General features: G+C 39.7%; 1 protein-coding gene across 9 annotated transcripts in view; it reads right to left on the bottom strand.

The window, feature by feature from the left end:
• MRTFB (myocardin related transcription factor B) overlaps positions 1-20,972 on the bottom strand; it is a 450,704-nt gene that overhangs the window by 12,725 nt on the left and 417,007 nt on the right. For all 9 annotated transcript variants that reach the window (XM_088474235.1, XM_088474234.1, XM_088474237.1 and 6 more), the window contains 4 exons: positions 17,024-17,128; positions 14,439-14,597; positions 12,724-12,861; positions 9,572-9,632 (listed from right to left, as the gene is read on the bottom strand). In XM_088474235.1, coding sequence (XP_088330361.1) covers positions 9,572-9,632; positions 12,724-12,861; positions 14,439-14,597; positions 17,024-17,128 — 463 coding nt within the window. The remainder of the gene's footprint in view (positions 1-9,571; positions 9,633-12,723; positions 12,862-14,438; positions 14,598-17,023; positions 17,129-20,972) is intronic.

Raw genomic sequence — 20,972 nt, 5'->3', positions numbered from 1 at the left:
GCATTTAGTCCTCAATCCATTACTGCCTAGAAGCCCCATTCCCAGTAGACTACTACCAACACTCTTACTGGTTTATAATCTTCTTTTCTAACCAAAAACTTTATCAACTTTCTCATTATCTTCCACCTTGACCACTGCAACCTTCACCTATCCAGAATTACCCACACCCGTCCATGTCCTCTTAGGACACATGTTTACAGATTTTCACAGCCTTCAAACCTTAGGAAGCAATTATATTCTTTGTGATGGATAATTGCACACATCACTCGGAATTAAGGTAGGCCAATATTGCAGATTTTCCTGTGAGAAATCTGTGATGAAGGTGGTTGTGAGGTGCCAGGAAAATAAATTGTATATCTATATCTATCTATCTATATATATACACACACACATATATGCACACACACATAGATACATATATTGCACATGCAGGAAAGGTCTGTCTTATTTCTATACAAATTTTGTCATTTATGAATTTCCTTGCTTCCCATAGAGACAACCTTTAATGTTGTTTAAACTGTGGCTGTACTGGTATATATTGTCAAGTGAATCTTCAGTGTTGATTTACTATGTTCCATATTTCCACAGGATTATGTTCCACTTTAAAGCTTTGTTCAGGAATATGTGTGATAACAATACAAACGTTGAATATGTTCCCATGGCATAGAAAATAAAAGGCCTCCAGTATGGAAAATCTCTTAGCATTGAAGGCAGGCTGTTGGTAATTTATCACCGTGGGGAGTACAAGTACCGGTTAGTATCAGACTCTGAAAATGGTTTTATTGTGTAGAAGGATATTCTGTTCAAAACTGCATATGGATAAAAGTATACATCTGGAAAATGATACTGGGATTTGAATGTTCTTTCCTTAAAGGAATTGTCTGTTTGACAAGTGTTAATGGTAACCACTTATCTGACGTACTGTACCCTGTAGATGCAGCAGTAATTCACATTCAAGTAGTATATGTGTAATAAAGAGAACCAGTAGCATATGTGTTAATAATCGCATCCACATTAATGTGCACAGACTTGACAAATTGAGATTTTTGGGGGGGATTTACATGACCAAACAAAATTAAAATTTTAGTATGTGTCAGCTTAAATGTAAATTACTCATTTTTTATTCAAGCTATTTATTATTCACTCCTCTGGGTCAGACACACTTAACTATTTATTTTGCCCATTACCCATTTAAAACACCTCACCCACCGTATCCATTATTATAGTGGAACCATTACCTGGCGGTTTCCTAATGGACACTAGCATATTGGGTTGCTTTTCTCTTAGATCATCGACTGAGACCTAATTGACTGTTATAATTATTCATATGATAATTGGGACTCACTGATTCTAAATAAACTGCCACCAAGCTGTTCCTCTGATTTCTAGAAGTTAGGTCCTTGGAACTGGCAACTGAGTCAAACAAACTACTAATTTACTTAAAACCTATAAAGATATCGTAGGTGGTGACAAAATCTAGAATTCTACCAAATTTCCACCAAGTTAATAACTTTGGAATATCACAAGAAGAAGCACCATCTCATAAAATTGTGCCCCAAAAATACATATTATGTCACCCTTATAGTCCAGATTTGAAACCATCCACAGGCTCCCCTTCACCCCACCCTCTCCTCATCCCCCCCCCCCCCCTCCAACCTGACTCCTTTCTCTCCATTTTCTGGAGATGAAGGTGTTGCCCTCATCGGGCCCCCACCCCCTCCCGTCTTCAGCCTATCTTCTCTCCTCCCTCACTCACACTGCCAGACCCACAGATCCAATGTCGCCCATTACCTAAACCTCTGTTATCAGGCACTGTCGTCCCTTCTGCATGCCATAGTCTCTCCCCATCCTTGACCTCGAGTCTCTCTTTAACTACTGTGGACCACACTCTCCTCCTGCAAGTACTTCACTCCTTTTGGTGTTCATGAAACGATCCTCTCCTGCCTTTCCTTCTAACTCTTTGACCACTCTTTCTATTTCTCTACTCGTGACTCCACAACTTCTTCTACATGTTAGCGTCTCTCAATGCTCTGTTCTCGTCTCCTTTTCTTTTCTCTTTCTATACTTCCACCATTGGTGAGCTCATCAGCACTATTGGCCACCATCTCTTTGCTGATGATACTCAGACCTACCTCTCCCCCTCTCTTCTAACTCAAATCTCCAGTTGTCGATCCTCTAGGCATTTATTAATGTAACATGTCTAAGATTGAGCTCATTAACCATCCTGAGTCCCTTCACCTTGTCTCTATCAATTGATCATCACTCCTGTCTCGAAAGTCTAAGAGTTGTCTTCTACTCCGCCTTCTCCTTCAAATAACACATCCAGTCCATCTCCCAATCTTGTCACTTTCACCTTCATAATATCGCCAGGATCAGACGTTTTCTTACCCTTGAGGCAGCAGAGACTGTCACCTACTCACTGGTTATCTCTTGACTGGACCACTGCAACCTCCTTATCTGATCTTCCTGATGCTTGCCTTTCTTCATTCTAATTATTGCTTAATGCTGCCTCTCCTTTCCATCAGGAACTACACTCTTTCCCTTTCCTGTACAAGGTCCAATTAAAATTCCTCACTCTCACCTACAGAGTCTCCACCCTACCCACTACCCTTACATCTCTGATCTCATCTCCCTCCGCATACTTTGTCAACAATCATCCTATCTATTCCCACTCTCACCTTCAGCATTACGCCTGTGCTGCTCCCAACCACAGGAACTCACTTCCTCTCTACATCATACGCCTCCACCAAGCTTCATATGAGCTCTCAAGACACATTTCTTTATCAAAGCCTACCAACTGTCATAGTAAGCGAAACCTTTTTGTCCTTACTCATGGACTCACCACTGTGTCAGCCATGTTTGTCTGTCCACCATAAATTGTAAGCTCTCACACGCAGGCACTCTTCCCTCAAGTTTTCTTCCTTTTTATTATTTGACTAGCATGTTTATCTGCTATTTTCGGTTTTGTTTATATTTTAATTTCCATATACTGTACTTTATATCCCGTTATGTTTGCATTGCATCTGTATACATTCTGTAAGGCGCTGTGGACCTATTCTGTCGCTCCAAGAAAAAACAAAAAAGTGTGATTATTAAACTAAAGCTTGCCTGTATTATTAACAAGATTAATCTGTGGTCTCTTACAATTTATTGATCTGAAATTTTCAAATATTCAGAAAGGACTAGCACAAGGAAGGATAACCTTATTGCACTCTTGCTATTGCAAAACAACATCTCCCATGATGCAAGAGGTTATGCAAGCATCATATGGGATGACGTACAGCTAGACATAAGAGTTTATTTAATAGCACATAGCAGGCAGTAAGTGCGCTGCAGTAGCAAACCAGACATCAGCTTTCATTAGTCTACAGTAGATTGCTGTTTGCATAATGTTATTAAATAAGTCCTAGACAGTATCAAAGTTTGATCCTGGCTCAACCAATTTCAGTTTCTGCTTCAATGCCATGAATGCTGGTTCAGCCCACAATATGATTTCACTATGCGGAGATAGATCTACTTTTAAGACAACTGATATGTTTAGCATGAAAGTGAACAGTTATTAATTAGGCAACAACGTTTCGTTGTTTAAGAATACCCAGACCTAAGGTATTTATCATCTAAAGGATTTAAATAAAACATTTCCATAGATTTTCGCTAAAAAAAGATTTGTGCTGTTCTGAGGATGTGGTTGAAATCCAAACATACTGCTAGCTATCAAATGTTTAAATCTCAGCACTCTCATTAACATCAGTATTCTTTGACAGCAAGATGAAACAGAGCTGGAAATTGACCGCTTGCCATGAAAATAATCAACCTACGCTTTCCCTGCCGAGTACTGTAATGGATTCTCAAGCTGCAGGTCCTGCTCTGTCTCCCTTAGGTGCTAAATATAAAAGGGATATGATGTCATCAGCCACATGCACCCATGAACTGCTGAAAATGTCTAATATTTCTGGTCTTTACTCAAAGACATTAAAGTTACACTACCACCGAATATTTTCATAAGGTGTCCCTTCCCCCATAACCGGAGCTCCAGGAAAAATGGCAGCATGTAATAATACAACACCAGCAAACTAATGGAGCTCACCATTATTAAATGACAATGAAGGTTGGGTATTTGGGTAAAGTTACATAAGACAAGGCTTTATTGAATGCAACATTGGTGACATTATAGCAGCAAAGCCAAGTTCTCTTTCACCCGAGACAAAGACTCAGGTGGCCACTCCAATCACCTCACAACCATGCTGGATCAGCTACTACAAATTCTGGTACTTGTGTACTTTACGGACTCATTGCAGAGAGAATCCAAGTGTCGTACACTCATTATTATTATCAATCATGGTAATGTCTAAATCCCGTTCATGGAGAGGACCCTGACGTCAGCCAGTGTCCAGCGTCATTCCCAGTGTCCAGCGTCATTCCCTACCATCCAAGTGGGCATAGAGGGGGAATATAACCTTGTGGCGAGTGCAGCGAGCCACCAAGCCCAAAGTGTGGTGAGCGCAGTGAGCCCGCAAGGGGACAACTTTCTTATTTAGGTGGGGACAACTTTAGGTGCTTGTGTACGTAAAGTACACAAGTACCATTTAAAACATTCAATGGGTTCTCTCTGCAAACCGTAAAGTACACAAGTACCCAAATTCTTCCTTCCAATAGTACCAAGAAAGTACAGATGTGTCCACATACATTTTACTTCCTTGCATGTTAAACAGCCCTTCTAGTTGCGCCATGCGGTGGCATGACTCGGTAGCACCGAACATCTTATCATGTGACTTTTAACATTCAAATGCATCTTATGGAATGCAATGCAAATAGGACGCACAAGCACCTTCTGCTGACTAAAATGGTATGCGGCATGCCTATATTTGCAGCTGTATCTGCATGCGAAATGCTACATTACAGTGTCACAGCTGTTGACACAGTAACATAGTATTTTGTGTGTAAATATAATGTAAGAGTTGTACTGTTCAATTTGCGTAATATGAATCGTATTCGGTACATCCTAATGAGATGGAAGAGTACCAAACGTTATGGCGACTAACTCATAAACATAACATTAAAATGATGAAAAATTTAATTCAATGAACAAAGTTAAAAATATATAAATTATATAACAGTGTTAATATGGTCCGCAAATAGAGAATTAACTTTTACATTATTTTACTATCTTTTATATATATATTTTTTTTAACTTAATTTTCATTAGATTTTATTTTTCATCCGATTCAATGCGCTTTTTAGGTGATAGACACTTCTCGTCTATTAGTAATTGTTTGGTTAAAACACATTGTACAGGCATCTGCCTGATTTCATAAAACAGTCATATCTGAGGTCTGACCACTTTGATAATTATTTATATACCGATCAACACTGTAAAAGGCTACAGCCAATCAGTCACTAACCTCTGCAATAATTATTATTATACTGATTAACACTGTCACAGGCTACAGCCAATCAGTCACTAAGCTCTCCAGTCCTCAGGCAAAGGCTGCAGGCTGTCACATTCACCCGCACTCCTCAGCCTACTTCTTCACAGTAAATTGTGCACAGCCATTGTCAAAACAATGAGCCAGCGCAGCTTGTCCCTAAGTAGGAGGTGGGCACTGATGCGGCCATGAGCAGCAAAAATGCAACATGTGAGCTTGTGATTGGTTGGCCAGTGATGTTGACCACTCTTAATTCAGTCCTTTTTTCAGCTCCACTGCTGGCCCAACCATCTCCTAGTTTTGCCACTGTGCCATTCTAATCCAATAGAGGTCTTTACACATATCCATGTACATCTCTTAATGTGTACCTAGGGCTACTTTGTGCTCTGAACAGATTTTCATCCTGTCTGTTCACAAAGAACTAGCGAAACAGTGGTTGCTAATAGTATGGCGGGCTTAACCAACACAGATGAGAATGCAGCCTAAAAATTAGTAACGTCACTGAGACGTTGGTCACTCAACGCCCAAAATATGCAAATAACATGTACTAATGACGAGAACACTAGATTTTTGTATTCTTAGGGAATTTAAAAAATATCACACCGATAAGGGTTAAATTAAGTACGAAAAACATTACTCAGCTTCAAAAATGAGGGTTAACAGAAATGCTGTGAATAGTTCTTTATACAAAAGATTGCATATTCAACTCATGGTTTAACTTTACTTCAGTTGTTACTTATTTAAGTTTGGCTCCAGTCTCCAAATCAGCAGCCAAAATGCCTGTAACGCGAGTCTGTCATTCTCCTATCAGCGGTGTTGCTCATTGAGAATGACTGTCAAGCAGCACATGTTGGGTTCCAGGCTCCTGGATGTATATTTGTTATAGTGAAAAGTGAGAAAGTAATTTCTGTGCTGCAGAAAAGTGTTTTGTCAGCAATTTCACAAAACTTAACTGTTTGTTCTTAATTTGCAGGAGCATTCCTGACATATCTCTCAAAAGATCTGACATTTCTCAGCTGGAAAATCAAAATGTTATGCTGGGAAGATGGAGCAGTGTGATACCTCAAGATAAAAACTAAGACATGCTGTGAATATGTGTTTTCAGTTAATAAAAATGGAAATAGAAACAAAGCTTGCAGTTCATTCAACAGTCAGCTCTAGAGAACCGATAGTACATTTCTCCTGTAGAATTTAAGGATGCCAAGTGGTTGAAAGGATCCGGTATATAGTGGCTTAGTATCAAGCAGTGAAAAGAGTGGGGAAGTTTCCCATAGCAACCAGCTCCTACTTATTTTACAGAATGTACTTGCTATTGTTACCTCAAAGTGGACTGGTTGCTATTGGTGACTTCACTACTTGTCCACTCTTTTCACTGCTTATTACATCTCCCTCAAGAACTTGACTGATAGCGTACTTGAGGAATTTCATGGTGGATAGTGGACAGCGACTTGTGTTTTGGCTGATTTATCTCACTATTTCAACTAGACCAAGTGGTAAGAAGTGAATATACTGTAAGAAACTGTTACAGCCCACTGGGAATATTGGTGGAGTGGACAGGTGTTGATTGATAGGTCTACATAAAAAGTTAGACAGTCAATACATCAACACCAGAAGGTCGACAGGCTATAAGGTCGGCAGGGTTAAAAGGTTGAGAGGGTTAAAAGGTCGACATTGAGATGGTCGACAATAAAAAAAATGGGTTGAAGTGTGTTTTTTTTTTTCATTTAGCCTTAGGGTTAAAATGACGATATTTAAATGGTTGATAAAAATAACTGTCGTCCTATTGACTGTCGACCTTCTGGTGTTGACCTATAGATTGTCTACTTTCTTGATGTAGACCTACCATCCGGATACTGGAATGGACAAATGGTGCATCCACTATTCGTGAATTGATCACTAGCCAAAACTAAAACAAATGCATGTGAAAAACTTCTGTTGTTAGAAAGTTGTACCATAGTTTTTGGTATTGTAAAAACTTAAAGCAAACCACGGCAGACACAAGATTTGTTCTCGTTATAAGTATAGTGGAAATTGTTTGCATATCCTCAAATCTATAGGTCCCTCTACACACTACACGATATCTTGGTTGATTCCGACACATTGGAACGGCAAATCGTTAAAATATGTGTAGTGTGTAAAACATTGTGTAGTGCGCGCTCCCGTGGGGTAAACAGCTTCATCGCCTGATCTTATGTGCAGCATGTAAGAACAGGCGATGCGGTTGACAATCCCTTGCAGTGCTATGCAGGGGGGGGGGGGGTGCTAGGAATATCGGAGGGGAGGGGTCGGGTCGAGCATCGGATTGTCCAATGTGTACGAACCGCCTGATATGTCGGCCCGTCAGTATACACATTATGTGTCGTGGGTATACAAATTATTTAGTGTGTACCCAGCTTAATACTATTTTAGTACAGTATTGTAAACACAATACACAAGCATACAGCTGCTCAGTGTTTTCTTGTATACCAAAATTCAGATACCATGTCTGGGTATAAACAAATACAGAAGCAATTGTTTGAAAATGTGCATTAAACAGAAAATACAGTCAGGTGCATAAATATTGGGACATTGACAGAATTTTCATATTTTGGCCTCTATTCACCACCACAATGGCTTTGAAATGAAACAAACAAGATGTGCTTTCACTGCAGACTTTCAGATTTAATTTGAGGGTAATTACATCCAAATCAGGTGAACGGTGTAGGAATTACAACTGTTTCTATATGTGCCTCCCACTTTTTAAGGGGCCAAAAGTTATGGGACAAACTAAACAATCCTAAATCTAACTTTCACTTTTTAATACTTTGTTGCAAATCCTTTGCAGACAATTACAGCCTGAAGTCTGGAACGCATAGACATCACCAGACGCTGGGTGTCATCCCTGGTGATGCTCTGCCAGGCCTCTACTGCAAATGTCTTCAGTTCCTGCTTGTTCTTGGGGCATTTTCCCTTCAGTTTTGTCTTCATCAAGTGAAATGCATGCTCAACTGGATTCAGGTCAGGGGATTGACTTGGCCATTGCATAAGTTTCCACTTTTTAGCCTTAAAAAACTCTTTGGTTGCTTTTGCAGTATGCTTCGGGTCATTGTCCATCTGCACTGTGCAGCAACGTCCAATGAGTTCTGAAGCATTTGACTGAATATGAGCATATAATATTGCCCAAAACACTTCAGAATTCATTCTGCTGCTTTTGTCAGCAGTCACATCATCAATAAATACAAGGGAACCAGTTCCATTGACAGCCATAAATGCCCACGCCATGACGCTACCACCACCATGCTTCACTGATGAGGTGGTATGCTTTGGATCATGAGCAGTTCCTTTCCTTCTCCATAATCTTCTCTTCCCATCACTCTGGTACAAGTTGATCTTTGTCTCATCTGTCCATAGGATGTTGTTCCAGAACTGTAATGGCTTTTTTAGAAGTTGTTTGCGTTCTTTCTTTTAAAGAATGTTTCAAACAGTTGATTTGGCCACATCTAATGTTTTTGCTATCTCTCTGATGGGTTTGTTTTGATTTTTCAGCCTAATGATGGCTTGCTTCACTGATAGTGACAGTTCTTTGGATTTCATATTGAGAGTCGACAGCAACTGATTCCAAATGCAAATGTCACACCTAGAATCAACTCCAGACCTATTACCTGCTTAATTGATAATGAAATAACGAGGGAATAGCCCACACCTGTCCATGAAATAGCTTTTGAGTTGATAGTCCCATTACTTTTGGCTCCTTAAAAAGTGGGAGGCACATATAGAAACCGTTGTAATTCCTACACTGTTCACCTGATTTGGATGTAATTACCCTCAAATTAAATCTGAAAGTCTGCAGTTAAAGCACATCTTGTTTGTTTCATTTCAAAGCCACTGTGGTGGTGAATAGAGCCCAAAATATGAAAATTCTGTCAATGTCCCAATATTTATGCACCTGACTGTATATATTCAAGAACTTCTCAGAAGATAGAATATAGAAAAAGTCAAGAAAGCACAAGTTAGTGGAATGTGAGCTAGCCATCTAATAAATTACAGCCCAACCTGCATAAATTCGGCAAACTCCGAGGTAAATGGACAAAATTAATAGTTATTAAAACTAAGTTAAAGGGTTGATTGCTAATTAACAATATCGAATTATAATATTTATTTCTTACCTCCACTTTTAATGAGAATATCGAACAGGTCATCCATCTGTTGGCTGTGCGCATTCATTACCTATATATGGGTATAAATAAATTACATGAATGAGAGTTTATTTTGTTGAATTTCTAGTTCTATTTATAGTTGTTTTTTATGTAAATGTCATGCTATGAATAACAGTTTATTATTAAATAGTTATTTTGGTCTACTGAGTCGTTTACTGTGGCCACACTAAAGTAGGCCAAAACCACCGTCTTGTAGACTTGGCTCATCCATACCCATGGGATGAATGTAGTAACTGAGCACATTAACAATTTTATGCATTAATAGAGAATAAATAATTTGTTACCAATTTATATACAAACATTTGGAAATTATTTTTTTTTTTACACCTTTTAAGTAAAATCTATAAGGGGGTGTGACACAGTAACTAACTGTTCTTGATTCATTTATATAATAAAAGAACCATGGAACATCTGAGTAAAAAGGTAACATGAGTTATTTAGCACTAAGATGGGACACAAATCCCAGTTTTACCATCCTGTGGTTTTATTACAGCATCTCGGAAAGATGTAGTTAGGTCCAGATATATTCCTGAAGCATTTTCTATTCTGCACATATGCCTAAACTAGACAGTTAAGCTAATAAGGGCTGGGTGTTGTCTTTCTGCAATCTGTGAAAACAAGTTTCTTTCAGGAATGATATTAATTTCCTTTTTTTATTCAGCTCTGGTGAAGTCACTCTCTGGTCTCCACTTCTGTCTGGCAGATGTTTCTAATACCTGAGCTGTGATTCACTGTCGCTAATAAGACTTTTTAATATTCTTAAAACTTCAATGTATAAATATCAAATACATCTGCATATAAAACTGAACGGCTTTCCCTAAATAATTTTATTTTGGTATACAATGAATGGTGACAGCAGTCACGCTGCAAATAATGAAAAGAAATGCTAGGTATATAAAATGTATTACATTATTCCAAATGCCTTCAACAACATAAAACACCAAACACTAACCGTGTGTATTTAATTAGGCTATTTAAGAATGGAATGCTGTTGGTTACAGTATATTGCGTACAAAAGAAAATATATTTTGTATTTGATTATGTTATTCTGGATATGGGGACTTGCATTTGTGAGTGGGGTCTGCTGATATAAAAGTAGACAGACATAAGTAGTAAAAAATTAGTGCCACCTAGTGGGTAAACTATATGAAATAGGACGCCTGCTGGGCCTCCTAGTCAATGCATTTTCAGTAGAAGTGGAAGAATGCAAAGTTTACTCAACAAGGAGGACAGATCAAATCACATTATTCTGAAATTAGGTGACTTTACTACTATAAAGTCTCAAGTAGATGGTAGTGATTACAGGAGAAGTGTGGTGCAGATTAAATAAGAAATCCATACTTTCCTTTTAAACCATAAAATTGCTTATATAATGCATACGTTAGAGTTATTACAAAGCAGTATTGTTCCCATTAAAGTAACAGTTAAACAAATATATTGCAGAGTATGATACACTGCACTCTAACCAGTCTTTGGACACAAGCACAGCCCTGTTAAAAGAGAAAATCTAAAATTGCTCATTGGATGCTGACATATTTCTAGGAAAATTTGTCCCACGTCCTAAGTGAGAGACTATTGTAAAGCGATGCAATCGCCTAGTGTGTACAGACAATCTTGGATGGTCCAGAGCGAAGAGAATTGATTATGATTGAAAAATATATGCATCTATAGCATAGATCGGTTCCTCTATCTATACCATTTCCCCAGATGGGATGAAGACATGTCCCTAATTGAAATAATAATGAGAGGCAGACCTTTGTGAGGATAAAAACTGCACAGCTCCCTTAGGCTGTCAGTCTTGAAAAAGTCTCAGCTGTGAGTGAGACTAAACACGTTGACGTGGCAGACAGTCTATTATTAAACAGTGTTATCCAGAGTGCCTGGAGTGCTGGGACTAGTCATACCGTGGCCACTCCGTGAATCTGGACAAGAGATATCCCACGTGTCCAGCTGGACTGATACCAGATGCACCAAACCTGCCCGGTTTGCTACAGGTCCGAGTAAGGGAAGCGGCTACCTCCCCATTGCTATTGAGGAGAGGGGATAAACACTACGCCGCCGCAGGAACAAACAAACGAACGAAAGTGGACTGTATACATGGGGAGTGCCGGGGCAGGGGAGTTTAATACCATCTACGGTAGATAGAACACGCTGGATACAAATCAATATACCTGTGCTGGGACGCCATATGATATAAGAACTTGGATCTCTTATATTTTGGATGACTGATTTAGTGTGCATAAGAGAACAGCTCATCTTTTCACACATTCACTAGCATAAAACTGATTTTCTGAGCAACAGATCTTTTACATTTCAAATTACAACAGAATTACTTTATTGTGTCTTTTCTCTGGTTTTGTCCTTTTTCTATTTGTCTATGGATTGTTATTTTTGTATCCATGGCAAATGTTACATGTACTAAAGCTTGTATCTAATGATGTTAATTTATAAATGAGATAAAGTGTTATTACTTATTGCTATCTCACCGTAGTCTCACGTTTTCTTAACTCAGATACAGAACTAAGGCTTGACCTGGTATTTTATTTTAGTATACATTTAGGCCAGAACCTAGCGCAGTATTTCCTCCCCTTCATCTTCATGGGGTTTTAGAGAATCAGGATGTTTTCATTTTAGTAAGACCAAACCTTTCATCTGATTTACAGAGATACTTAATACAAGACTTAGCCACAACCCTTAGGTCGGGTACACAACAGAACGACGGAAAATCGTACAGATGGTGGGGGCGATTTCCCTTCGCCAAGTACCATCACAGATTAGCCGTACACTCTACACGATTTAATGTTCCGTCTTTCATTATAATGCACAACCGTACACAAGATATTGTTTGACTGACCACGCAGCACGGTCAATCATACGATCTCGTATGTCATCAGCGGGAACACGCAATTGTGCACGCACGTTAGATATTTATTGTTCCAATACGGCAGATCATGCCGTTATCGTTCTAATGTATACCCGGCCTTACTGTTTGTAGGCAGAAAACACAGAACATCTCTGATGACAATCAGACGTTTCATCATGAGGAATATACACGACGGCGATGACATAGCTGAATGCCAGCAGACTGATGGGGAGCCCACCTCAGTGTGAGATGGATGGATGTTACGGGCCTGCTTGATGGCTTCTTCATAGCGTGGAGGGTCTTTAGATTTAGCAGTAGAACTGTTGAACGTGGGATGCTGAACAATGTACTGCTGGGTTGGAGATGGGGAGATGGACTGAAAAAGAAGATCAATAAACCTACATTAACAAATTAAAAAATATAACAAACTGAAAAAATGGGATTAAATAATGTAATAATAAAATCAACATTATTTTATGTTTAAATAGATTAGAGGTTTTTTCAGCAAAACTTACTTAAAGAATAACAAAGTCTGAAAAGTTTGTTTTAATTAAACAATACAGACCAAAAATGAAACAAAAGAGAAACAAACAAGAAAGGGAAATAGCAAGCGAAAAAATTAAATAAAATGTTATGTAGACTTTCTGAGGAATCCAGAGCTTCCCTTGCTACATGACTGGTAGAAATTCTGTATATATTATACAGATAAGGTATTGGCAGGGACTACGGCTATGAAGGGACATGACATTTTACAATGCAGACTTTATTCCTGCATGCACAAAGATGACATAACTCCATTATTTTTTCATTTTCTATTGATCTGAACTCCCTACATTTGGGCAACATTTTAAAACATATTAAGAACGTTAGCCATGTGTCCTAATTGGCTGAAAGGAAGGAACCCACAATGAATAGTGTTTTTAATACCGTAACTACAATCCTATGACTCCAATCATGTGCTGTACTTCACAATACTGTCACTCACATTGATCATTCCTGGCTGTGCTCGGCTCCCCATAGCAGGAGAAGTGAGAAGCAGCGCTATTAATGAAAGTCCACTACTAATTGGAGGACCTCCTCCAATGAGCATCCTGCTTTCATTCAGAACAGCTGCTTCTGTATAGGGTGTGGATATACTAGAATGGTGGGTGTTTACTGAATTTAAAGTGGAAATTATCCCTTAACAAACAATACACATTGGCAGTATGGAAACACAGTGGTTAGCATTGCTACCTCACATCTCTAGGGACTTTGATTATATCAAATTGTATAGTTTGTATGCTCAAACTTGTGTTTGTGTGTGAGTCCTCTGGATGCTCCTCCCTCACTCCAAAGGCACACTGATCGGTTAATATTATGTGTCGTTAACATCAGATGTATAGATGTATGGATTTTTTACATCCGGAGTGATTTGTGCATTAATCAGTGCAACAGGATATACTTTCAGCACTACTCTCTACATACAGTATATATGTACAGTCCAGTATTTTGAGATGCTGCACTTGAGATTCAATTTTTTGACCCATATATTTCCAAAAATACTGAAATGTATTCATTATTCTGTGGTCAGAGGACATTTATCATCAAGGACCCTTTTGTAATATTTGGGCCATTCTCTGTAATGTGTTGCATAAAAATACATATATATATATATATATATATATATATATATATATATATATAAAGGTGCCATGTACCACAATTTAATATTTTGTACGGCTGCATAAATATTCATTATTAAAGTTCTTTAGTTATTAAAGTTACAGCTGAAGGTTAACTAGTAACTTAGCACAAATTAGCTTTGGTAATCTTGGGACAATGAACTACAGATATATGTGTAAAATGTGAATAATTTCTATGTAACTGGTGTGTAAACAAAAAATATTTAACGACAGTTATACACAGAATACAGTATCCAAAACTTTTGCAATTAAATAACATCTATTGTCTAACCTCATGACGTAACGTGGGGCCATTCTGCACTGCAGCAGCTTGCTGTGTCCTTGCCTTCTGGGAGGTAGTTGGTACACTATTGGTAAATGGTGGTTGCACTGAAGTGACTGGGTTTTGTTGATATGAAAATATATTGTTTGATGTTGCAGGAGGACAAACCTAAACAAGAAATTAAAAATATGCATCAGTACACAAACCAACATATTGTTTAAGCCAGCATTGGAATAACCCCAACTGATTTAACTGTGTGTAAACAAAACAACTAAAGGCAAACAGGTCGCCTCTTCTTTTTGTTGCGCTACAAAAGGAGAACACACAAAAATGGGCTGGTTTTAAAACTGAAGATCATTTATCTCTATGAAATCAATAGGAGGTTTACACAATAACCACAATACAAGGCTTGGAACCGATGGAGTTAAATGGTGCATGCTTGTCTATGCTCCCTCATAGGGTTTCTGGAATATATATGTGTTGTATACAGTCCTCCTTTCAGACTAATGGCATAATAGTAACAGTAGAATCTGCAAACAACAGTGCTACTAATAGCATTCACAGCATTTAATAATAAATAATACAATGAATAATCACATACAGAATACTGTAGAGCAGAGGTATTAAACATGCAGCCCTCCAGCTCCCATGAAACTACACATCCCTGACACAGTTTTGCTATCAGAGCATATTAAACTATGCAGGGCATGCTGGGATGTGTAGTTCCATAGCAGCTGGAGGGCTGAATGTTGAACATCCTGCTGTAAGGGTCCTCCCTTTTATCTGTGGTGTAGAGCTGCTCTCTTTCCACAGATTATTTATCATACACTCTCAAATATGATCATACAGAAAATATAAGTAACATGGAGTGTAACAAACTATACTGTTAATCGCCTTTAAAGATAAAATATTTTTTGTTGGCAACTTAGCAAAGTTTAGCATAATTCCCCCCAAACAGCATTTCTGAAACACATTTAAATACATATTTGGCTTTTCCCCCAGAATGCTTTTCAACCATTGTTGGGCCTGTTTTATATATATTTTATATAACTGAATACACCATCACCCTCTGCTGGAAGTAACAAGTATAACAGCTTTTCCTACAAACGAAGGGTCTGAGTCTGAGCTGGACACAGCAGCGATATCGGGTACAGTGGAGCGACGTTGTTTATCTACGCGTGTCTGAGTCGCACAGTGCATGCATCCCGATTTTGAATGTACAGAGTCGCAGTTCAGATCTAGATGCACGGTAGTACAAATGTGAGAGGCGATCCTGGAAGATGACACGGTGGCTGATAAGATACACGGAGGATGTCGGAGGCAGGTCAGGAGAAACAGCTCACGTAGGAGGCCATATCTGGTCGGAAAAACTGCACCTGCAACAGGGCTGGTGCAAATTTTGATGGTCGACCGATGGTGCGCTAAAAGATGCACCAAGCGGTAATTCTACAGTACACCTGGGTGCACGGAACTCCACCAAGAAATAACTTTATACTGGCATTAGCATAAAGACGCAGAGTCAACTGCTGCAAAAGATGTGGCTGCATCCAAGATCGGTCCCAAAATCTACAGATTTGACCTCATACATTTATCCCTTTTGCACCATATGGCGCGAGACGTTTAATGAGATTCCCATGATATATTACCTTTTCTCAATTGTCTACTTTTTCCACAATCTTGCGTCTTAGTCTACAAACAGTGTACTAGGTTTCTTTGTCACAAAGGATTTTGTATAAATAAAATCGCAAATGAATCATAATTAGGCATGGTGAGGGTCACTCGTATCGGACCTGCCTTGTGTACTTTTTCCTCAACCTTGCTACTTAATCCTTCATTGTGCTACTTGTCCCTCAATCTTGCATCTCAGGTTACAAATACTGTACTACGTATTTAGGATGACTGCTTTGGTGCAGCTAAGTGGCAGGCTGACATCAGCAGAGTTCTGAGCAGCGGAAACCCGACAGCGCTGGAAATCCCGATCGTGGATAGGTGAATATCTACTAACCTAACCCCCCTAACCCTAACCCTCCTTAGGGGTGCCTAACCCTAACTTCCCCCCCAAGTGCCTAACCCTAACCACCCCCTTCCCCGCTGCCTAAACCTAAGTCCCCCGGGGGGGTGCCTAACCCTAAGTCCCCCCTGGGGGTGCCTAACCCTAACCCTCCTTCCCCCTAGCCTAACCCTAACCCTCCCGGGGGCGTGCCTAACCCTAAGTCCCCCCCCCGGGAGCCCTAAACCTAACCCTCCCCCCCGCGGCTGTCCGCTCGCGGCGCCCAGCATCACTATGATCGGGATGCCGGGCGCCGGTCTCCCGGCGTCGTGGAAATGCGGGCGTCTACATCTAGACGCCCGGCATTTCACCCTTGCCGGGATATGCCAGTCGGGAAGCCGGCTGCCGATATTTAGGCAGTCGGCTTCCCAATTGCTTTCCGAGGACAGGTGTATGTGGACACATCTGTAAATAGATTTCAAACAAAGTGGCAACTTTTCACTGAACTGAGTTAACAAAGAACTACAAATACCAGTCAGGTAATAGTAAAAAAGATTTGTTTATCTCTAAAACCATTCACATTCTCTCTTCCTGGCTCACAAACCTTTCTGGTCTGTTGCTTCTGAGAGGATGGTGCTTGGACTAGCGCTGTAGTCGACGTAGAATTAAGTACTGCAGGCTGAGATGTGCTTGCTGTCTGTGGCTGAGCCTAATGTATTCAAAGAAATATCAATAAGTGGCATATACACACACACAAAGAATAGACCCGTAAGAAATCATGTTAGTCAGAAAACATTTACGGAGATTGAGAAATAAACATTTATGGATACCATTTGCTTGAAGGAAAGTCACAAACCATTTTCAAATCTATCCAAACGCTATTAAACTTCACTGCTTATGCGGAGTACACATTTATATGACAGATCGGTCTGCCATCAGAGAGGCCGATTGGTAAACTATACATAATTACCAATTGTCCACTCGATGACATCACAACTGAGCGAGCATTTAAACTTACGGTTCCTGCAGCAAGTGTATGAGCGGTTGGCGAGTCGCCCTTACACACATGCAGATGTACCAATATATGTGTCAGATATTTCAGCATTCACTGTGCTGCAGGGCTGACCTGATATGGCTGTGAACGACGTCATTTACAGAAATATCAGGTGTACACACTGCCAATGTACTAGCGATATATCGCTCATCTATAGAACGAGCGATATATCACCAAGTGTGTACCCAGCATTACATACAATACAACAAAGACACATCTGTATGACCACCTACTGGCAAAAAAAAAAAAAAAAAAAAGGACATTGCCATATATTACCTTAAAAACACGTTGCCTTAAAACTTGCAGCAAAATCACAGAAAATGGGGAAATGGAAAATAAACCCCTAAGTCTGCCTATATGAGCTGTGTGTCATTGGTTTGTGTCGCTCACATAGCAGGTGCAAGCTGCCATTTTATAATGTAAAGCTGACATCACCATGCACATGAGACAATGCTATTATAATCAGCTGTTTTGTGTTGTGTGAACATCACATTATGGTGGAGAACTGGTTTGCAATTGAGAGCTATGCAGAAATATGTGGATTGCAACAGCAGCAGCATAATGTAAAATATGGATGCTTTCTCCACAGGAGCAGTTACTGGAGCTTACAGGACTCACGTGAAGCCCGGGGAGGTGGTGATATTTCGGCTGTGTGCTAGTGAATTTTATTGCTTACATTATTGGGTTTTTTTTGCAAAACATCATTTTATTTTGTGAGCATTGTACAGGGAAAAACAAGAATTGGTGGGGAAAAATACCATTTTATGGTTCCTTCCATAATTTACTCAGACTGTAACCAACTAATATAAATAATATCAGTAAAGCTATGTGAGTCGCTTCCCCAGCCCTCGGTGAACATTGCCATGTTCAGGAGGTTGGTCTACTCTCCTAGGACAGTGGGATAATTTCTCGTAATTCAGAAGTCTCCCAAACATCCCAGGAAGTAAGTGTGCCTGTAATATCTCTGACACCACAGCTAAAACCCGGGTAAATGCAGGGTTTAACAAAGGAACGACCCATGAAGCCCGGTAGTGTCTGCCAACCTGTGTCCCGTTTAAAGCATGGAGACTTCCGGGTTTCTCCGCGCTTGGAGATGATATCTTCAAGCGCCGGGAGAAGTGTTCTACTGCACCCGTGTGCAGTGTGAACAGCGCCGATCCGGGAATAACCCGAATTGGCGTTGCAGTGGAGAAGGAGTCTGATCCAGGTCTGCCCATTTTGGAACTGTGTCAGATTCAAGGCTTAGATGGAAAAACAGTATAAGTGTACACTGCTTCCATTAAGGTTAATGATTGCGAGACCTACCCAATGTATTCCACTAGAACCTCCCACATCTAACGTAATCCCAGTGATGTCACCAGGTTTCCAATGAATGTGTACTTGCTCAATGCGTATGTATTCTGAACACAGCATTCACACTGTATGTTGTAATGGTTGGAGGGTCAAGGACCAGATACGTTGGAAAAGAAAAGGATAAGTATTAGTGTCACACGTGAATGTCACTCAGGATATAGGCTGTCTCAAAACTACACAAAATGGTGGCAGCACCCAACTTTCTCTCACTCTAACCTACTCATATACAGAATATACATTAAAGTAGTTAAGGATGTCTAGGTTTAACTCTGAGGTAGGCCTTATTGCACAACTAAATCTGCATGTAGCATCAAGGCAAAGTGAATTTTCCCCCTTAGTATGTATGCTTTTCCTCATATAATGCAAATACCAAAAACTGCATCCTATAAAAATTCAGCCTACAGTACCTACCCCCCAAAATAATAAAAAAAATGTAAACATAGTAAGAAAATGTAACCCTTTTTTAACAGATCGATGTAAAAGAAAAAATGTTAACACTGCGCTGGTCATGGTGATAAATGCCTTCATGTTAAAATGTAATTTTTATTTTATCTGTTTTTCTTTTCATTTGCTTCAATATTTTTATATAAACACGGTGAGACAATCTGTCACCAACCTGCCCTGCTGACAAAGTTACTCAGCTCCATGATGTATATGCAAGGGAGCAGACAGTTTCAGCAACGTAAACCATGGGTGTAACTAGAAATATTTGTACCCACTATATAATGTCTGCTCCCTCCCCAGTCAGAGTGCTAACGCATTAGTAGCAATCTGGCACATTATTCTGCATAATATTTACAGTCATATTATTTTCATTTTCCAAATCCTGTAACTGCCTGGAGAAATCTTTATGAAACTATATAAAGTTTTTTCAGTAAGGCACATTGTTGCTCGTGGGACAGGAGCCCCTTGTGCTGCCAGACCGTACTGCAGTTCCATAGGCTTGTGCAGTGGGTTAGCCCCTTTTGTGCTGCAGGACACTGCTGTGGGCCAGGGAGTGTAAACACATGCTGTGTGAGTCAGCTGCTTGTGTAACATAAACAAGGAAAGGAACAAGGTGAGGCTGGCACCAAGGCTATCTGCACTTTTTTCCAATGTTTGCACAAATTTCACTGCAATATGCAAATAATAATTTAAAAAATAGTCTTTATTCCAATGGGCAACCAAAAGTAGGTACAATTTGTCCCTAACATTCACTTGGCTAGACTACAAAGTAAAAAATGTAATGCCAGAGAAAGTGATTTATAGGGAAAATGTGAAATGAGTCTTGTTATATGGGACTAAACACATGGGATCCTGAGGTAAAAAAAAAAAACTCTATGGCAGTATGACTCAGGACTGATGGGAGAATTTGTGTTTTTCAGACACAGCCTTCTGTGATATGGTGCCCCTAGGCACAAAAGTAATGGTCGCCCCCCCCATCCATTTATATTATTTTTTTGCTTGTAAGCCCTCATTTGACGACTGGCAGTTTAATACCTACTTGCCTACTCTTGGGAAGTTGCAGGAGACTCCCGAGTTTTCAGGTAACACCCCCCGGAAGAGTGGCTGAATCTCTTGCATCCCACCCACTTCCTAGTGAAGTGGACAGAATGGGGGAGATAAATAACGGGAATCGCCCGTCCATACGGAGGCTAAATGGACACGAAAACGCCATTTTTATGACGTCAGAGCCCGTTCCCACCCCCTGACGTAACAAGCTGCATCTCCTCAAAAAATTAGGTAAGTATGGTTTAATATAATAAACAAAAACAAGCCATGAGCTTTCCATTTTAGCTGTAGTAGACATGTCCATTTAGACAGCTTACAGAGACATAGAAACAGACAAATCTCAGGTGCACAACTCCAAAGTGCAAAATTTGATTGCATTTATACATTATCAGTAATTTGGAGTTGTGCAGCTGAGATTTGTCTCTTTCTGTGCCTGCAATAGGTCTCATCAGGTAGCACCTCCCATTATATATATTCAGGGTGTGCATTCAAGGTATCTTTCCTATATACTCCATTTAATGTGCACCTGAGATTTGCCTGTTTCTGTGCCTGCAATTAGTCCCATCAGGTAGCACCTCCCATTATATATATTCAGGGTGTGCAGTCCAGGAATCTTTCCTACATAGCTTACAAAGACAGTCTGAGCATGTCCTAC

Source organism: Taudactylus pleione, unplaced genomic scaffold, assembly GCF_031769625.1.
Source record: "Taudactylus pleione unplaced genomic scaffold, aTauple2 ptg000149l, whole genome shotgun sequence".
Lineage (NCBI taxonomy): Eukaryota > Metazoa > Chordata > Amphibia > Anura > Myobatrachidae > Taudactylus > Taudactylus pleione.
This window is presented reverse-complemented; position numbering and strand designations above follow the sequence as displayed.